The sequence below is a fragment of the Aspergillus costaricaensis genome (genome assembly GCF_003184835.1).
Source record: "Aspergillus costaricaensis CBS 115574 unplaced genomic scaffold BO79scaffold_34, whole genome shotgun sequence".
Lineage (NCBI taxonomy): Eukaryota > Fungi > Ascomycota > Eurotiomycetes > Eurotiales > Aspergillaceae > Aspergillus > Aspergillus costaricensis.
Genome location: NW_020291834.1, coordinates 24,311 through 42,588, shown reverse-complemented (window position 1 = coordinate 42,588; position 18,278 = coordinate 24,311). Strand labels below are relative to the sequence as shown.

The following is an 18,278-nucleotide window of genomic DNA, read 5'->3' as shown; positions in this document are numbered from 1 at the left end:
TGTGGTGGGGAAATATACAAATTATAATACATGAGGTACAGCCGTGTATATCCTGAGTGATGCTTCAAGTCAATGCATACATACAATGCATGTCGTCTAAATATTGTCTTTCCTGGTTGCCGTTTTCCGAACGCCGTCGTCAGAGGCTCCGTCAGTTGTAAGTTGACTGGGCCGTAGTTGAATAATAGTACAGATTGTGCTTGTCGTTGGTGTCGTTGCTGCCCCTAAATCAAGGCCTGGCCGCGGAACATCCCCTCGCGCACTTCCTTGACCACGTCCTTGCGGTCCTTCTTGCCGACCAGGACCACGGCACGACCACGCTTGCCCATGCGGCCGAGACGGCCGAGACGGTGGATGAAATCGATGGTGTTGTGCGGGACGTGGTAGAGGATAACCGTCTTCACGGCGATGGTGTCAATTCCGCGAGAGGCAATATCTGTCGTCACGAGAACCTTGGTGTTCGGCAGACCGCGCTCCATGCCAGGCTTGTTCTGCTGTTCAGGGTAGACAAAGGGAATGGAGTTGTCCTGGCGGCGCTTGTTCTTGGCTAGCATGATCTCCTCTGCGGTGGGAGGGATTGGGGACTCGGTGAACTCTTCCAGCAGTTCCTCCTGCTTACGGCTGCTGGAGTCGCGGGAGAAGGACTGGGCGTCGATACCCTTTGAGCGCAGGAACTCGGCTACCTCGTCGGCTTCTTCGCGCTCGTTGACAAAAACCAGAATCTTCTTGACCTTGGGTCCGGCCTGGGCCAGGAAGGGGTGCGTCGGTTCGGTGTCGCCTGCCTTTCCAATGGACCAGATCACGTCGGCGCAGGCCAGGTTGCGGTTGCCACGGTAGGGGTCCCGTTGGATGTCAACCACTCCCAGCTGGACACGACGGGGGATGGCATGCAGGTTTGGTGTCGTCAGTCGGCGAATGTCGGGGTAGCGCTTACGGAGAAGATTGTCGAGACTGCGGGGAATGGTTGCGGAGCAGAGGATGAGCTTGTGAAGAGAAGAGGCTGACTTTTCGATAATCTCGGTCGTTGTGGGCAAGAAGGAACGGTCCATGAGCGAATCTGCCTCATCCAGCACCAGGTGGCTAACACGACTCAGCACATATGGATCCGTCTTGGCAATCGAAGCAAGCAGATGGGGAGTGGCGACGAGAACGTCAATTCCGCTCGGATTGAAGAGGATGCTCTTAATACGGCGAGGGGTCAGGTTAGACGAGATCATCCCCGATCGGTATTTGACCGTGTGCGAAAGAGCCTTGACTTTGGCGCCAACCTGGGCAACCAGCTCGGAGGTCGGGACGAGGATAATGACCCGGGGTCTACCTGCGTCCGACAGCGGAGGCTCTTCCGGGGCAATGTCAAAAGCCCGGTTCTTGAGCTTCTCCTCCCGTTCCTTGGCCTTTTGTTCCGCCTCTCGCTTTTCAAAATCCTTGTCCTCCGCTTCCATACGCTTCAGGGAGTCGATCATGGGAATCAGATAGGCGAGCGTCTTTCCAGACCCGGTCTCGGCAGCCAGAAGATATTGTTCATAATTCGGTTCATCGTTAAAAACATCTTTCGATGTTCTCTTCGGGATAGGGTCTTTCAGAAGTTGTGGGATAGCAAGGCGTTGAATGGGAGTTGGTACGATGTCCGCCAATCCGGGGAGAGCCTGGGAAGAGATCGAGTGGCGCACGACCGGTAGCAGAGGAAATTGGTCGAAACTCGAGACTTCTGCGATCTTATTCTTGATAGCGGTTCGGCGACCGTAAGGGATGGGCGCCAATGCCGTTTGCATCTTGAGCGCCTTATAGAGAGGACTGTCCGGCTTCTGCTTATCATCTTCAGCATCCCCGGAGCGCTTGAGAGCTGCCCGAGACCTTGACCGTGGCGCATCCCGAAGGCGCGCTTCTGTTTGGTTCATGCCCGACCAGGGGCCGCCACGATCTCTTCTCGAACGTCCCTCCTTCAGGGAAGACTTGTCGACATTGGAGGACAGAACCATGCGGGCGGCCTGGCGGCGCTGTCGGACGGTTGCCATGGAGCGGACGGCCTGCCATCCGGCGAGAGGAGAGGACATGGTCGCCTGCGTTTGACAGAGCAGACAGACTTGAGGCCGAAGCGGCAGAGACAGTCTGCCCAGGCGATTCATGGTGAGGATGGGTGGGGGTGGATGAGAGAGAGTGATGAACGCTCGTCAAGAATCTTCTACCACTAGTTTTATCTTTTGCCTCCCGGAGCTCCAATCCAAAAAGAATCAGCAGCCGGTCCCGTGCCAGTCCGTAAGGGGAAGGCGCTCGGGCCACAGGAACGATCCCCCGCTAATCCCAAACCAGACTGGTGGGATCGGGGAAACCGCCAGGCGACGAGGTGTCGAGGTGTCGAGGCTGGCCAGACAGGGCGCTCAGGCCAAGTTCAGGCCAGGTTCAGGCAGTCTCAGGTGTGAAGTTGCCATGGAGACTCCCGACGCCAAAATGTCAACAGCGTCAAGCTGCGATTCCCAGCTTCAGCCGGTTTGCGAACGGCTTCGAACTACTTATTAGTCAACTTGTCAACACTGTTTGTTCGGGTGTTTCTGTTTATTCCTTCTCCCGTCACCTTCACTCTCACCCTCTTCCGTCTTCTTGTTCTTACTTCATCCTCGTTGGTCCGGTGGTGGATGGTGTGTTGGTTGTCTTCTTCCTTTGCAATTGTCTATCCTGCCCAGCGTGCCGTCATTGTTGCACATCGCCCATTTCCACCATATCGGTTGCCCTGTTCTGCCTACGATCAGCATCCCTTCGTTTGTCGGACCAATTTTTTTTCGCAGTAGTTTCTTATCAAAAGTAAAGAAAGAACCTGACGAATCGGCTCTCTTTCGCATGATCGCCATTTTGTGACGCATCTCATTTTCCCCATCTTGTTACGATTCCCATGAGCTGCTGCTTAACGTCCGAGTGAATTTTAATCCAAGCGACTCAATTATTGTCCGCGTTCTGTTCTTCATTTGCGCTGGTTCGTTTCGGACTATTTCTAACGACCTCGTTGCGATTGACTCATCCACCTTTTTCGCCTCCATTCGTCTCAACCAGGTATGGGCGCGTTCCAGTCCAGCAAGGGATAGCTATGATTGCAGAGACCTTGCATTGCTGCGTTGTGACGAAAGAAGCCATTGCTGATTCAGCTGCCTGCAGCTGTGTTTTCTTCCAGGCGCGCTTGTCGACTGGCTATTTTTGCCTCTTTTGAATCATCAGTTGTTGTCGTGCATTTCCCACCAAGATGGGCAGCAGTACCACGCAAAGGCCGCTGTCCGAAGTAAGCCCGATGGCTCAACGACGAAACTCCCCAAGTTGGAATCAGAGTACCAAAGTAGGTCGCTCCACGTGCTGTTGTTAATCCTCCGACATCTGGACCTGACCATGTCGCTCCAGATGAAGTCCCAAGAAGCATCAGCGTATGAAGCACCCGCATCACCGCGTCTTTTCTGGCAGGGCCGTGAGTCGGGCTCTCCCTTCCCCAAGAGTTCGGAGAACCAGAGCCCTTATGACCCCGACGCCTCGTTTTCTCCATCCAAGCGTCCCTCCCTTGAGAATCTCAAGCGCGCCTCGAGGGTCAAGAACAGCAACATGTTCCGCGACTACAACCAGGAGTACGATCCGACCAATGTCTATGTTCCACAGAGGCCCTTGGCCACTAGTCGCTCGCCACAGAAGCAGGCCTCAAATGCGCCCCCTGCGCGACAGGCAGAGTCCCACGACAGTAACAACCCGAGCGGGCCCCGCCCCCCTTCTCCGAGCAAGGACCAAGTCCCCCCAGCGAAGTCTTCCCTGTCGCGAGCCAGTCGCTTCGGGTTCAGAGACGCATTTGACCCCGAAAGTGAGATTTGGTCTGACATTGATGGAAGTCGACATGCCAAAAGCGTGACGTTCGATGCCGCTCAGCCCCAGGTGCACGAGTACGAAATGACCACTCCTGATCCGTCCTCCATCGCTTCTGGCTCCCGTGAAGGCAGCTATGATTCAGAAGAGGATGAAGGGGATATCAGTTTCGATCGCGAATCCTCCCTCGACCGTGATGACAGTTTCGATGCCTCCTTGGAAGACCTCGAGAAGACCCCGGTTGTCCTGCCGGAAGACTGGCGATACATGAGTCCCGCCAGCGCAAACGACGATCTGGTGAAAGACGAAGAAGATCCCTTTACGGAAGACGACGAAAACCACAGCCCCGACCCGCGGCCATCCACCCAGCAAGGCCCGCCTGTCCAACATGCTCGCGTCGAGTCGCTGGACTCCAATGGCGAACGCCGTCCCTTGCCCCCGCTTCCTCCAACCAATCGCCCGTCCTTTAGCCAGCGCGGCTCGTCTCCACAAAAGCTGTCTGCAGCCTTTGAGCTGGCAAGTGGAGGTCAGCGAGTGTTGCCGTCTCCTCCGGGCCCCGCCACGTACAGCAAGTCGGATATCACTGAACGTGCTCGTGCATCGATGTCTCTGGAAGATAGGCTACGTCTCATGATGATCCAGGAAAACGAACGGAAGAGCAAAGACTCAGACCAAGCGGATCACCAGGCGCCCAAGCCAGACACAGAGGCTGAACACGACCTGATTAGCGACTTCGAGGACGATGACAAGATTTCAAACTCAGGGGAGGCTGCCAAAGATCACGATGAAGAGGCTACGGAGGTATTCTCTCCTCCGCGCATCTCCCGGGATTCCATTCTGCGAGACATTCGTAAGAGTGAGAGCTATGTCGACGACTCCTTCGAGGAGGATTCGCAGATCGAATCAAGCCCCCACCACTATATGCATTATGACCCTGACGTCCCCATCCCATCCCTGGAGGACGATGATGACGAATACCACGATGACGACGATGATGACCAGAGCAGCGTGGTGATAAAGCCCGAAGAGCACGATGACGATCTTTATGACATTCCGGAGTATTATGAAACTGTTCAGTCTCAAGCTTCTTCCTCAAAAAGCCTGAAAGACCATTTGCCTTCCAACGAGGAGGGCGATCAGCCCAGCTTGCCTCAAGAGGACGAAGTCAGGGCGCCGCAGAGCGAGTCACAAGAGTCCGAAGACAGACAATCCACACCTGTTCCTGAAGTACGCGAGGAGCCTGCTGCCGAGCAATCGCAAGGAGAACCAGAGCCAGAACCCCAACCAAAAGAACTGTCGGCTCCAAAGATGGCAGCCATGAGGGAAGCGCTGCAGCGGCCCTCGACACCGGATAACCAGGATCAAATCTCAGAACCTTCGACCCCTGAGTCCGTTATACGACACCCTATTGATGAAGAGTTCAGCGACGAGGAGGTATCCGCTGATGAAAGTGTGCCAGACCCAGTTGCCACCATCAAGGCCCCTGGAACTGGTCTAAAGACCCGTCCATCCCTCACCCCTGCGGACGTTGAGCAGATGGCTGCGACGCGCCGCAAGGTTAGCGGACAGCCACCTCCGCCCATGCCCCAGCTTACCAAGCAGAACTCGAACGACTCGCAGGCCTCTGCACCGGAGGAGGAACACGAGGAGGATACACAAACAGAGGCCGCCAAGGAACCGAGTCGGAGACAACCCAGTCTCATGAAACTGGATATCCCATTCAGCATCCAGGAAGAGGAGAGCCTCGGATTCGGCTTGGATAAGGAGTTCGATCGAGTGATCGAGTCGCAAAAGGTGGAGTTTGAACAATCCCTGTCCCTACTCAGAAGCACCGCGTTTATCCCTCGTCTCCATGACGGCCCACACCAAGGATCAGAAGCCCATAGCTTGAAACTGAGACCATCAACTGACCACCATGTCTTAAAACAGAGAGGTTACCTTATGCGACATAACACGAAGGTTATCATCGCCAGTAGCCGCAATGAGGATGAAGCGGCAGCTGGAGGTGACGCTCCTGCAGCGGCCCGGGCCGCACCAACGGCGCGCAAGCCTAGTCAGCAAACGTGGACTACGGTGCCGTGGAACGGACAGACTCGCCGAGCGAGTATGAGGACTTCCAGCGGCATGGTCCGGAAGAAGCCCGTCAGCGGACCCGTCCCACCACTTCCAGGCCAGCAAAGCAGCGTTCAGGAGCCCCCGGCGACCATCGAGGAGACCGAACCTGCGTTGAATGGTGCTCTGGAGGAGGGCGAAGAACGTGGTCGTCTCTTCGTCAAGGTAGTCGGAATGAAATATCTCGATCTGCCGCTGCCACGAGGTAAGTGCATGACTTTTGCTCAACTATATTGCGAACCGTCAGCTGACAGTCACCTCAGGTGAGAGATCGTACTTTGCTTTAACCCTTGACAATGGCCTTCATTGTGTTACCACTGCCTGGCTGGAACTGGGCAAGACCGCTCCCATCGGTCAGGAGTTTGAGCTCATCGTGCAGAATGATCTCGAATTCCAACTGACCCTCCAGATGAAGGTGGACGAGGAGAAGATGCGTGTTCCAGAGCCTGCTCCCCCAGTTTCACCCACAAAGCAGAAAGCCTCCACCTTCAGTCGGGTCTTTGCTTCACCCCGCAAGCGCAAGGAGCTTGATATGAAGCAACAGCTGGCGTCGCAACAAAGCAAGACTCGCGACGTCAACGCTCCCGTATGGGACAGGCTGAGAACGCTCATTGCTCGCGATGGAAGTTTCGCACGCGCCTACGTGTCCCTCAGTGACCACGAAAAGCACGCCTTTGGCCGGCCTTACACAGTGGACGTGGCATGCTTCAACGAGTGGGCTGTTGAAGAGCAGCCCAGCAGTGTAAAGAGCAAGAAGAGTACCAATAGTACTACTTCCCAGAGACGTCCCCCCTACAAGATTGGCAAGCTTGAGCTGCAGCTTTTATTTGTCCCGAAGCCCAAGGGCGCCAAGGACGACGACATGCCCAAGAGCATGAACGCATGCATCCGGGAGATGCGTGAAGCCGAAAGTGTATCCTCCCGCAGTTGGGAAGGGTTCCTTTCTCAGCAGGGTGGTGATTGTCCAGTAAGTACATGCAAGCCTGAATTTTTGTCGATCAACGCTAATTCAATTTCATAGTTCTGGCGTCGTCGCTTCTTCAAGCTCCAAGGGTCCAAGCTGACCGCCTACCACGAAACCACCCGCCAACCTCGCGCAACCATCAACCTTTCTAAGGCAGTCAAACTCATTGATGACCGGTCTTCTTTGACTCAGAAGGAGACTACAACGCGAGGCGGTGGCCGTCGCAAGTCAGCCTTTGCCGAAGAAGAGGAGGGCTACATGTTTGTTGAAGAGGGATTCCGCATCCGCTTTGGCAACGGCGAAGTGATTGATTTCTACGCCGACAGCGCGGCCGACAAAGATGGATGGATGAAGGTGCTGGCGGACGCCGTCGGCAAGGGATCTTCTGGCAGCAGCCAAGTCAAGGCGTGGACGGAGATGGTTCTCAAGCGGGAGCGAAGCATGAAGGTGAAGCGGCCCAGCACCGCAGCTCCTCCGCCACCCGCCAAAGACAGTGCCATCCCTGTTCCAACGACCCCATCGGCGCGGGCGCCACCCGTGGGTCGTCCTGGCCACAAGCACACTCAGTCACAGCCAGAAGTTCGCGGTCTGGATGCTCGCCGGCAGAAGACGCGGTCCCTGATGTTCTAGAGATGTTCTAGAGTTGAGTTGCTTTTTGTGTTCCACTATGTTCTCCGTTTCACCTTCTTGTGACTTGCTTTTATTTTAGTACCTCCCTTCTTTGTGAGTTGTCTTCTTTTTTCTATGTTTGATCTTTGCTTCTTGTACGGTGTTGGAGTCTAGCCTTCCTGCTGCATCTTCCTTTTGTTCTACCATTTGAATTGAGACTTTCAGCATTCAGCACTGCTCGTTATGCAAGCGTTGTCATTTCTCTTTGTTTGTGATATTCCGTCTACTTTTTCGTCCTTGATTCCTGCACCGCCCTTTAATGATACATAGCGCCTTTCCTTCATGAGTCCATAATTGAGTTCTCGTTTCTCTGTGTATCAAAAGATCTCGGTCCTATTTCATCTGTTGGGTTCTACTTAGAAATTGTAACATTTGACGTCAAGGTTCCTCTAGTAGTCTGTAGTAAGCTATTTATGGCTTATATAAGTTAACCAAAATCAGCGTTTTCAGCTGGACTCGTATTCCGTTCTATTAACCCTCTACGATATTGAACGTAGGGTTCGGTGTAATGGCTACCCGTCTCCCGCTTTTATATATTTCCGCAGATCATCTCCCCATCACAAAGCAATAGCATACTATATCAAAATATGATAGTAACTTAATCCCTGTAGTACAAGCCAATGACTCGATAAAAGAGACGGAAAACATGATGCACTATTATATGCTGCTCAGCTAAAGGAGCACTCATTTGGGTTTCCCGTCAAGCGCGTGTGTGGTCGGTCCGACTTCTCTAATTCGTCTCACCTGAGTATGTTATTTCCATGGAGCTCTTGACTATTGATTCCCAAGCTTCGAGCCGTGTGATTGCATATATCTTCTAGAGACTACATCGATCAGCCTATATCTCCTGCTACGGACAAAGCCCGCACCTTCCCGAATAGGAAGTAGAACGCGTCTCCTACACCTTGTTCCTCTGTTTCCTCTACATACTTGAATCGTTGCTAGCATCAACCAACACCTGCTGAATTGACGTTTTAGAGCTCTTCTTTCTCTTCGCTCTCAATGCTTTTCGTTTGGAAACGGCTCTTCACTCCTGTTTAAGGCAAACGCCCCACGCTTCCTGTCATGCGTCTTCTCGTCTTCCCTGCGTGTCTTCTCTAGACGGAATTCAATATGCATGGAGACAACAGCACACTGAACACTATGGTTAACCTCGTTTAGCCGTGAGAGACGCCAGCACAGACAAGGCCTAAATTATGATTCATTTTGGGAATGCATAACAGAGAACTTGACAATATTAGTGACAAATAGCGACAAGACAAAAGAAGAAGAAAAAGAGAAAACCACATTCCGCCATGTGCCTTCCAGGCAGTATCCCTCTCCTCTCGGTCTTTAAATCCATGAATTGATGACAGAATTCCAGTAAACCGAGCTCCCATACACTTGGCCAGCCAGCTTGAGGCCTTTCATCCTCTTCTCCCATCCAGCCCCCAAACATAGGCATTCATAAGACGTGCACTAATCTTATCCGTTCTTTCCTTCCTTGGATCGAATTCGATCCGCCCCTCATAGACAGCCTTCGAATGCGCGTACCTTTTCGCCTCCCTCGGGATCAAATCAACTTGGCCCAGAGTCACAAAATCATCAGTGTGAATTGTAATGGTCCTACCCCTATAGCTTCGACAGCATATACACATCGGTGTACAGTGGCCAAGGACTTCTCGGTCGCTCCTCGTGCATCGTGGCTTCTCACAGCAACCACAAGACCGGCCACAACACCCCCCATTCTTAGCACACTTTTCCCGAAGCCATGTGTCCCTGAGATACCATTTTGAATCGCATCGCTGGAAACTCATAGCGCGGTACAGTGGAGTGTGTCCCATTTTCCATTCTAGGAGCTTCATGACCCCTTCGGTGGAGCGTACATCGTTGTTGAGTGCTTCCAGTTTCCGCTCAGATTTCCTCAGTTTTTCTTTGTAGCTGTTGAACTCGTTGAGGTCGTCACTTGCAGGTTGTTCGCTCTTTGTTTTCTTATTATTCTGCAATTCTTTTTCCCTTGCTTGTAATACTAAATGTAGCAGTTCTTCAGTCACGAAGTAATCATTGATATATTGCCACTGGTCCTCAGAAAGACCAATACATTGGTGCTGTAGTTTGCGCAATTTCTGGGCCTTTTGTGTTTTCCCTGATTTCTCGAGGATTGTCTCCACGGGCTCGAAGATAGCACTGCTGGCTTTGACCAGCGTGTGTCGCATGGACTCCGGTAGAGACTTGCTGAGCTTCATATTTAGACGTAGTAGTCGAGTTCCGGGGAAGGAAGGGTAGCGATATGACTGAGAATTCTAGAAAGAGAATACGTGAGATAGATTTCAGAGAGACGAATGTGTGTGTATATAGGTCATAATTACACTAATCAGGATCATGTATCGCTCGTCTCATCTGTAGCTCACTAGCCCGTCCATATTATGACGTACAGGCCGAAACTATCGCTCCTTCCCTTGTGTGTTCCTGCCAACCCAGAGATCACTCTAACATGATATCTTCGATTAGCTGGTCCAAGAACAACGAACAACCATCACTGCGAACGTTGAACACTCTTTTACCATCGTCACTCCAATTCTTGAGCACTCTGTTTACCACATAATTGTCTATTGCTACAAAACTCTGCATACTCTCCATAAACGCGGAAAAATAAAACCATGCCTGCCACTCCCAATAGCGTTAGCCCATCTATTCCAGGGCCATGGTGGACCGCCATGGTTAGTTATGTCGTCGCTACGTGTTTTACTGCGGTCCTCCTTGGTATCTGATATGGTGGTGGTTTTCTAACCGGACTCGGTGAGTTCTACAGAGATGATAAGATTTCTGACCCATACGTGTCAGGCACGATTGCTGACTTCGCTTGCAGAAAGGCAATAGTTGAGTTTTCCATAAGTCGACACGCCGACACAGCGCAAGAACTTCAAGAACTGGCGGGCTGGACCCCTCCTGGTATGCTGAAGATGTCTAGTATTTGATGCTGCATACACTAATATGATGGGACTATACTAGGCACTGAAACCGCGCGCGCCAAGGAAGGTACTACCGAAAGCGAACATTCGAAATCAGATGGAGAAGAGGGCGAAAAAGGAAAAGAAAAGAAACCTACAGACGAAGGCGGAGCAGGCCCTAGTCAGAGAGGCGTCTAAGAATTTTAAATTACGAAACTGGTCTTACACCTCCATAGTTGCGGCACCTTGAATGCTCGTTGCCAATGTTACTACCATTGCTATATAGAGCAACATGCAATTTCCTCACTTTCAAAGTATTCTCACTAGATTGAAGATGTTCCTCTCAGTTAATGTGAGAAGTTTCGGCCTGTACGTCAATTGACCGCTTCACAATGCAGTCTTGATTCCCTCAAAACATTCAATACATACAGTGAGTAACACCGGATCCTCTGGGGTTGAAGTGAGTAAATCCTCATTTACTCCCTTTTCCTCAGGGAATCCAGCAGTTCGAGTGTTGGCTTGAAGTGAATTGGACCACCCAGGAGCGACTATAAGAACCCCCTTCTTCCCCACCTAAGCAGGTCCGCAAGGAGCGAAACTGGCTGTAGAGGAGATCAGTAATATAATGTTTCGGACCATTTCTATAGCTCAATACTAACTCTGGGTTCAGGATGAGATCAAAGAATTCTGGAAACCTGATGAAAGCAGCGAAAATATTAGAAGCGGCGCTTTCTCGATAAGTCAATCCCGTCGCTTAGGCACGACCAATTTTGCCGATTTGAGAAGCGCATTACTCATACTTTTTGGATGGTACACAGACAATGGAAAACGAAGATCTTCGCATTAAGGAAAATAACCAAGATAAGTCTCAGAACATTCTAATTGCAATGGCCAGGGGCAGCTCCGCAGAAGCGCTTTATTTCAAGGGCCCAAGAGAAAGGTGGATTCGTTTTTGTCTTCCCGATGGCGGATTCCTGCCAGAGAAATCTACTTTCTCACATGGGGATACGGCGGTTTGCTTCAGGATCATCGATCGGGACATTGCATCAAAGCTCTCGTTTGAAATATTTGCGACGGAGGAAATTTCGAAAGTAAAGCACGAGTTGCATCCAGAAAACGTGGTGCACTCTGCACGACTGGAATTCTCATTGCATATCGATGGGAAGCAGCCTCGATGTGTCCAGGACTTTGCCTTCAAGAAACATTTCACAGTCAAGGCAACGGAAGGACAGTCCGGAGTCAAGTATGAACAAGATTATAGATTCTCTCTTGTGAAGTTTAGACCAATGGACTTTTTCCATGATATTAACAAATACATGGTCAAATTCGCATATGGAACAACAATCGAGTGGCGGTGTTAATATAAACAAGTCAAAAGGTTACAGGAGGTTCCATGCGGTATTCGAATCATGAGGGTTGGATCTGCCATTATGGCCCACGTTCATCCGGATTCTAATCAAATCAAAGATAACCTATTGACAACCGAGATAAGAGGAACCGAGATCCTGTTACCGGAATATACAGACGTGAAACTCATTGTTAAAGTTCCCCAGGTCACAGGACCCGCCGTTGAGTGGAAAATCAGTGGCTTCACAGTTACTGAGTATACCGAGAATTTATTACCTGATAAGCTAAACATTGTTCTCTACGGCGGAAGGATTAGCAAATTACCAAAAGAAGAATCTACTGTTAACTACGGTGAGTCATGAAGTTTGATATTAACAAAGCCCCTGTCAAACAACAAATTAATGCGCTAGAGAAGCTGTGCTCAGGCAAGGATGGAGTCTACTGATAGCATGACCTTCTTCTAAATCAAGAAAACAGTGCTTTGAAAACTGTGGACCTCCTAGAGGGAATCAAAGAAAACATGATTAGCTCAGCATTGCGCCATCTCCTTCAGTTAAGAGCCTGGACTTACTAGCAGAAAGCAGCCTTCAGATCTCTTCGCCTGACAAAGGCAGGTTGTTCTCTTTTGGAGGGTTATTCAGATTGCAGCAAGACCACCGTTCTCACTGCGATAGCAATATTTCTTTATAACTGTGGTTTAAACGTCCTCCTCCTCGGAGCTAGTAATACCGCTGTGGATATCCTGATGGATCAACTCACCGCACTGCATAGCATTCATTACGTGCGTATTCATCGTGGAGAAATCGAGAGCCGGTCCAGAACGTCTGCTTGTCCATGGGATTCCGATGAAGGCGCGGGCCTAACTAATCTCGAGAACTATACCGATGCTGAGAAATAAAGTACTCTCGTCGGGTTTTTGCAATCTCTCAAGAATATACAATCCCAAAAGAGCATAAGTATTAATGATTATACTCTCCCAACTTACATCAAGGAAAAATATACTGAGAGTTTGAACGCCGGTGAAAAACTGCCACTAAATCTGGCCCCGGGAGCAAAAAGAAATGATACTGTGGTTCCGGATGGGATTACCAATTTAAACAAGTATGACATATAGAATGCATATGAAGTTGTCAACAACTACTTATCTAAGCCAAAAGATCAACGCCCGGGCCCTTCTTCCCCAGAGGAGGACGCAAAATGGCTAGCAAAGGAGACCGCATTCAAGAAATACTGGGATACCATTGGTGAACTTGTGGTCCAGGATGCATCCATTGTAGCCTACACGCACAATCTAGCCGGCACACCTATCGTCAGGAGAAATCTTGCTGCAAACAGGAAGAAAATTGTTATTATTGCAGACGAAGATGGACAGGCTCTCGAGCCAGACGTGCTGATACCTCTCGTTTATCTAGACAGGCCGGGGGATGTTTTAGGAACAATAAGAGGGGGTGACCGACAGCCCCCCCCCCCGCGGCAGTTACAGCGTCTGAGGTCCCCGGGTACAATGAATTCGGATACCAGATGGGAAGATCGCTATTTGATCGACTTCGTCGCTCCCAATTCCCCTTTACACTAGTTTCTGAGCAACACCGCATGCAGCCGCGCCTTTCGAAATCTCCATCCGCTTTCACTTACTATGGGAAAATGACTGACGACCCGAGCGTTCAATCAATTTCCATTGATACTAAGTTTTTAGATGCGCTACTTGATTGGATCAAGACCAGAGTACCAGATGTCAATTTCGAATCGGGCATGGAACTCATCGGCGTCAATGTGATGGATGGGGAGACTGTGGTCAATGACAGAACTCGGTCTCGTTCAAATCTTGCCAATGTCACTATCTTTGATGTTGACCCTGAGCACATTGACAATACAGCTATATGGGCTGAAGCCTTGAATGTCCTATCGAAAGGTCTTCCGTTTTTCGAAGAACGTTGACTTATTCTAGTAAGATTCCGTTGCGACGTGGACCTTGAGCACATTGACAATACAGCCAGATTGGCTGGGGTTCTATAGGGCCTATTAAAAGATCTTCCATATACCAAGCCATACAACGCGTACCGCACTCACAGTGGCGACGTGAGAATTCAGTAAATCGCGTATTACCCCACAGAGGAATGTGCTGTGCTGTGCTGTGCTGGGCTCTGGCTCAACATGCTGATGCTGTGGATATTCTCAAGATAATGAAATTAACTTATTTATCTCCCACGGTGGAGACGTGAGAATATTGCATGGTCAACAGACGCCGCGTTTGATTGTGGAATGGGATTATAGATCGAAAAGATGGAAAGTGTGACGGACATCTTTGACAACGTCGATGAATACGTTGTCAAACTCGCATATGATCATCAGGGTCTGAGAATGGCATATAGCTAATAAACCCACAAAAAAAAAAAGGGTTCGTTACATCTCCAGGCCTTAATTCACCTTTGTTTTCTTTTGAACTTTCGAATGGAGATATATATTGCTGCTGGCAATATCGATGGCAATTGGACAGGTTGGGTGTCGTGTGATCGTCGACTTTTTGAAGATATTGACGAATATAATATAGGGATGATATGGCATATAGCACCTTGCTATAACGACGAAGAGTGGACTGTTCTTCAGTAAAATTTACTGGGTCTTCTAGTCGAATTTCAAGCAGTCAATGTCTATGACAAGGTTGGTAAATCCACCATATAAAGACATATGGAACCTCGCTCGAATGGAGACGCCAATACGAATAAATAAAAAGGATACAGGGGGTACCAGCGATATTCCAATTACGAGGAATTGGATCTGCTATCATTGCCCACATCCGTCCGGATGTAAAGTCCCTCAAAGACAACTTGCTGACCGCGGAGCTAAAGGGGACCGAGATAGTCTTCCCGGGCTTTACAGGAATTACCGGCCAGAATAAACAATAAGAAAGATAGGTTCGGCTAGACTTGTCTTGTACCCCCGGTCTCAATTCACCCTTCTCCACCCCCCGGTACCACCTTTCCTATTTTCCCACTTAAGTCAAAAGTCAAAATAACAACCCGACGTTTGGTGTGGAGGCGCTCACTGCGCGGCTGGACTATCCCGGTTGCTGCTATTTACACGTCCATCTACAGGCATACAAGGACCTCGGCTATAATCGCTCACGTCCGTCCGGATCCCTTTTTCATATCAAAGACAAGGTGTTGCCGACCAGCATATGTGGGACAGAGGTCATGTTACCGGAGTTTACAGACATGAAACTCACGGTAAAGGTTCCTCAGACGTCAGGCCCAGCCTCGGATTGGAAAGTCAGCGGCTTTACTCTCGCTGAATATCTTTGGAATGATATAAATGCTATAAAATATTAGGAACGGGCATTTCCCGGGGTTTACCGAGATAAAACTAACAGTCAAGGTTCCCCAGACCTCAGGCCCAGTCTTGGATTGGACAGCCACTGGGTTCACTCTCGCTGAGTATCCTTGGCAAAATATTTAATACTACAAGATGTAGAAACCGGGCATATTGCCCTAGTTCACAGATGTTAAGCTTACAATCAAAGTCCCTCAGACATCGGTTCAATTTCTAATTGGAAAGGTGAGTGAGTGGGTTTACAGTGGCCGAGTACACTGAATATATCTCACCAGATGAGTTGAACGTGGTACTCTACGGCGAACAGATTGACAAATTACTGAAAGACAGAGCTTTCACTGGTGAAAGGTCTGGGAGTCATAATTTTCGATATCATTGGGGCCGCTGTGGAAAGGCAAGTAAATGCTTTTGGGAAGCTTCGCTCGGGCGAGGGTGGAGTCAATTGGTGTTGGGTTGATATTCGAGAAAACGGTGGGATACATGCTTTTTAATACCATCGTCTTTGCTTAGTGATGGGTCTGGGTGGTAACCGGTATTATCAGAGAACCTGGAAGATAGAAGCAGCTGATCACGATCACTAGATTTTGATGAGGGAACGTTCTTTAATTGGAATATTGGCTTCATATGCGAATATATGTGGTTTTGTGCATGCTTGCAGTTACTTAGTTTCAGGTAGAAGCAAGCGATTGGTGGGTAGTAGTACATAGGATACAGTCTGGCAATATCAAAACTCAAATGTTAAGATTTCTCACTAAAACTGACACGATGGTGCTTAATCGGTTACTGTAGCTTCTAAGCATGTAGGAAGGCTACTACTACCTGCACCCAAAAACCACAGTAGCAACGATTGGCGTAATATCAGATAAAAGACACAGTATACGTCAAGCTCCGAGAGCTACAAAGAACAAACGCGTCCAAAGTCGACTCGAACATATTGCCGTCCATACTGGACTCTACAGTCCGCGCGCATACGTGTCAAGGTACGCAGCCGTGGCATTGTCTATGAACAGTTAGCAAAATCTTCATTCATCAAGAGAAATCTAAACTTACAAGACTCCACACCCTTCTCCACATTCAGGTTCATATACACGGGACGGGCCTAGGATAAGGGTATTAGCATGACTGCTACGCGAGAGATTTGTTCTTCTTTCATGTACATGCCGTCTCGCCGCCCTTTTCCAACCAGTCATAAATTGACTGTGCATTCTGAACAGTGGAGCTCCAGTACTGAGGAAGTACATCCAGACAGGCTTGGAAAGACAGCAACCCGCTCTGTTGCATGCCCTGCAGGTCCTGACGCGCACTTCGGATGGTCTCGAGAAGCTTCTCGAGATCCTCTTTTTCAAAGGTCTTCTGATTGATTTTGTTTTTCACCACTAAAGGGTATAGTTAGCATACAAGATCTATTCAGAGGGAAGCGAAGCAAAAACTCACCGCCAGCGGCAATGTACAGACCCAGAGCGGCAGCTAAAGACACGCCAGCGAAGATGAGCCCTCCAATCTGCACCAACCAAGATTTAGTAAAAGGTAACTTGTTTGGGTTGAGTAGTGTTAGTTGTGGGACTTTATCACGTACAAGAATCAACGGCTTGACAGGCTCGAATAAAGTCCCCAGCGCGTTCGCAATTGGAATAGCTGCTCCTGCGAGCGCGACCATTACTTTTTGGGCCGTCTCAATCGAATTCAGTTCCTGTGTTAGGCTGCGGATCTCCTGTTCAAGATCCGCAATTTGTTGTGTCAATTCTCCTTCTTTGCCTTCGGCCCATGTAGAGTAAGTATCTACGAAGGAGGAAAAGTTGTTCTTGACGGCGGAGAACTGTTCCTGGATGTCTTCGGCGGTCGCCCCAAGCTTGTTGGTATCCTGCGATTACAATAGGCTGTTAGTAATTATTCACTAAAATAGTTGCAATAAGAGTAATCAGAGGCGCATAATTTACCGAGACGAAGGCTTTGGCTTTGACCTTTCGGTCCTCGAGGGAGATGGTGCTGTCGGCACAATATTTTACGATGACTTTGTCGAAACCTAATGCCAAGGTCAGAGAGAAGTAACTGACAAAATAACCCCGAAAGATGGCTACACACTTTTGCCCTTCTGAGAAATATCAGCCGCCAGGTTTCGACTATTCTGAAGAACTTGATTGTAATCCTGTGCAACTAGTCAGCACCAAAAATTGCCAGCAACACCGGCTTTTTGACTTTACCTGGCGAATTCCGGCAACGGTATCCGCAAAGCCCTCGTTATACTTTTGGTCAATGACAGCCAGCTTTTGCTGAATATCAATGAGACGGCTGTCGATATTCACCGATGCTTGAGACGCAGCTGTTCCTGACAGCGCCATCCCATTCTGACCTTCCTCAGACGAGAGGTGTTGTCCAACACCGACCGTAAAGTCGGCCTTTTGCTGGTCCGTCTGCAGTGGCTTATGGTCTGCGTAGCCATTGGCCAGAACAAAAATCTCCTCCTCCGAAAGGGAGCTAGCAGCCTCGAGGGCCTTCTCGACAGTTGGGTTACTGCCGATGAGGTTCTCTAGCTTTCCGGCGACCTCATCATAGCTCGGAGGGGAGTTGTCGGCTGTGTAGGCGGGTGCTGGAAGAGGAGACATGATCAATCACTGAATGCAATTGAGGATAAATTTTTTTGTGAGTGTAATAGTAGTAGGGGACTTTCTTGCAAGGCAATTGGACTCGAGAATTGTTTTTTTCTTTCCACTGCCGGGTGGATGTCGACTTTAAATAAAATCCGCAGTGGGATTGTCACTTCGTCACTTTGCAACATTCTCCCTTCAATACACCAGCATCATTGATCCTCCCAGAGTACATCATCGGAATCGCCGAAGGTATCATATCAGATCCCTACATAATTCACGATAAGAAGTCGAGAAGGATAGATCACTGCATCTTGCCACTGAGTGACGGCCGCGGAGCTGCAACGTCGGGGTTTGCTCCAAGTAGGGTTGCATAAACTAGCTGCATGTCAATCCCTGCAGCTGCAGACAAGCTGAAAATGCAGGACTCCCGTCTCAGGCCGCATATCCGGTGTTGCCACTGCATTAACCACGTAATCTATGCCGGAAGCCCCAAAAAGTAATGGATAT

At 49.7% G+C, this 18,278-nt stretch overlaps 6 protein-coding genes across 6 annotated transcripts; 3 read left to right on the top strand and 3 right to left on the bottom strand.

Moving 5' to 3' along the window:
- Positions 1-7: 7 nt before the first annotated feature.
- On the bottom strand, positions 8-2,076 carry mrh4 (ATP-dependent RNA helicase MRH4). The gene has a single exon (XM_025682927.1). It carries the CDS (start codon positions 2,052-2,054, stop codon positions 225-227), a length of 1,830 nt encoding a protein of 609 aa, XP_025535886.1. The 5' UTR covers positions 2,055-2,076; the 3' UTR covers positions 8-224.
- A 916-nt stretch (positions 2,077-2,992) lies between these two features.
- On the top strand, positions 2,993-7,953 carry bud4 (putative GTP binding protein (Bud4)). The gene is made up of 6 exons (XM_025689323.1): positions 2,993-3,045; positions 3,148-3,322; positions 3,385-5,625; positions 5,761-6,148; positions 6,207-6,910; positions 6,965-7,953. The coding sequence occupies exons 2-6, from the start codon at positions 3,233-3,235 to the stop codon at positions 7,535-7,537; spliced, it is 3,996 nt and encodes a 1,331-aa protein (XP_025535885.1). The 5' UTR covers positions 2,993-3,045; positions 3,148-3,232; the 3' UTR covers positions 7,538-7,953.
- Positions 7,954-8,982: 1,029 nt separating this feature from the next.
- On the bottom strand, positions 8,983-9,801 carry BO79DRAFT_156606 (uncharacterized protein; the record flags this gene model as incomplete). The annotated part of the gene is made up of 2 exons (XM_025678825.1): positions 8,983-9,187; positions 9,344-9,801. 2 exons carry the CDS (start codon positions 9,799-9,801, stop codon positions 8,983-8,985), a joined length of 663 nt encoding a protein of 220 aa, XP_025535884.1.
- Positions 9,802-10,215: 414 nt separating this feature from the next.
- On the top strand, positions 10,216-10,704 carry BO79DRAFT_258592 (uncharacterized protein; the record flags this gene model as incomplete). The annotated part of the gene is made up of 3 exons (XM_025686314.1): positions 10,216-10,318; positions 10,400-10,507; positions 10,568-10,704. 3 exons carry the CDS (start codon positions 10,216-10,218, stop codon positions 10,702-10,704), a joined length of 348 nt encoding a protein of 115 aa, XP_025535883.1.
- Positions 10,705-11,327: 623 nt separating this feature from the next.
- Positions 11,328-13,791, top strand: BO79DRAFT_221006 (uncharacterized protein; the record flags this gene model as incomplete). Its single annotated transcript, XM_025683504.1, has 5 exons — positions 11,328-11,749; positions 11,885-12,204; positions 12,495-12,634; positions 12,968-13,279; positions 13,453-13,791. 5 exons carry the CDS (start codon positions 11,328-11,330, stop codon positions 13,789-13,791), a joined length of 1,533 nt encoding a protein of 510 aa, XP_025535882.1.
- A 2,162-nt stretch (positions 13,792-15,953) lies between these two features.
- BO79DRAFT_247711 (uncharacterized protein) lies at positions 15,954-17,906 on the bottom strand. The gene is made up of 8 exons (XM_025685665.1): positions 17,385-17,906; positions 17,266-17,329; positions 17,121-17,206; positions 16,760-17,044; positions 16,618-16,684; positions 16,345-16,559; positions 16,234-16,282; positions 15,954-16,183 (listed from the first exon to the last, which is right to left on the bottom strand). The coding sequence occupies exons 1-8, from the start codon at positions 17,784-17,786 to the stop codon at positions 16,137-16,139; spliced, it is 1,215 nt and encodes a 404-aa protein (XP_025535881.1). The 5' UTR covers positions 17,787-17,906; the 3' UTR covers positions 15,954-16,136.
- Between the last annotated feature and the right edge of the window lie 372 nt (positions 17,907-18,278).

What these genes read in the sequence shown, in the direction of transcription:
- mrh4 (XM_025682927.1), bottom strand. Translation starts at nt 2,054, where the DNA reads ATGTCCTCTCCTCTCGCCGGATGGCAGGCCGTCCGCTCCATGGCAACC.
- bud4 (XM_025689323.1), top strand. Translation starts at nt 3,233, where the DNA reads ATGGGCAGCAGTACCACGCAAAGGCCGCTGTCCGAAGTAAGCCCGATG. An exon ending in GTTGGAATCAGAGTACCAAA is followed by an intron (nt 3,323 to 3,384) that starts GTAGGTCGCTCC and finishes ATGTCGCTCCAG; the next exon opens with ATGAAGTCCCAAGAAGCATC. An exon ending in CGATCTGCCGCTGCCACGAG is followed by an intron (nt 6,149 to 6,206) that starts GTAAGTGCATGA and finishes CAGTCACCTCAG; the next exon opens with GTGAGAGATCGTACTTTGCT.
- BO79DRAFT_247711 (XM_025685665.1), bottom strand. Translation starts at nt 17,786, where the DNA reads ATGTCTCCTCTTCCAGCACCCGCCTACACAGCCGACAACTCCCCTCCG. An exon ending in AAGCCAAAGCCTTCGTCTCG is followed by an intron (nt 17,045 to 17,120) that starts GTAAATTATGCG and finishes TTGTAATCGCAG; the next exon opens with GATACCAACAAGCTTGGGGC. An exon ending in TCTGTACATTGCCGCTGGCG is followed by an intron (nt 16,560 to 16,617) that starts GTGAGTTTTTGC and finishes TATACCCTTTAG; the next exon opens with TGGTGAAAAACAAAATCAAT.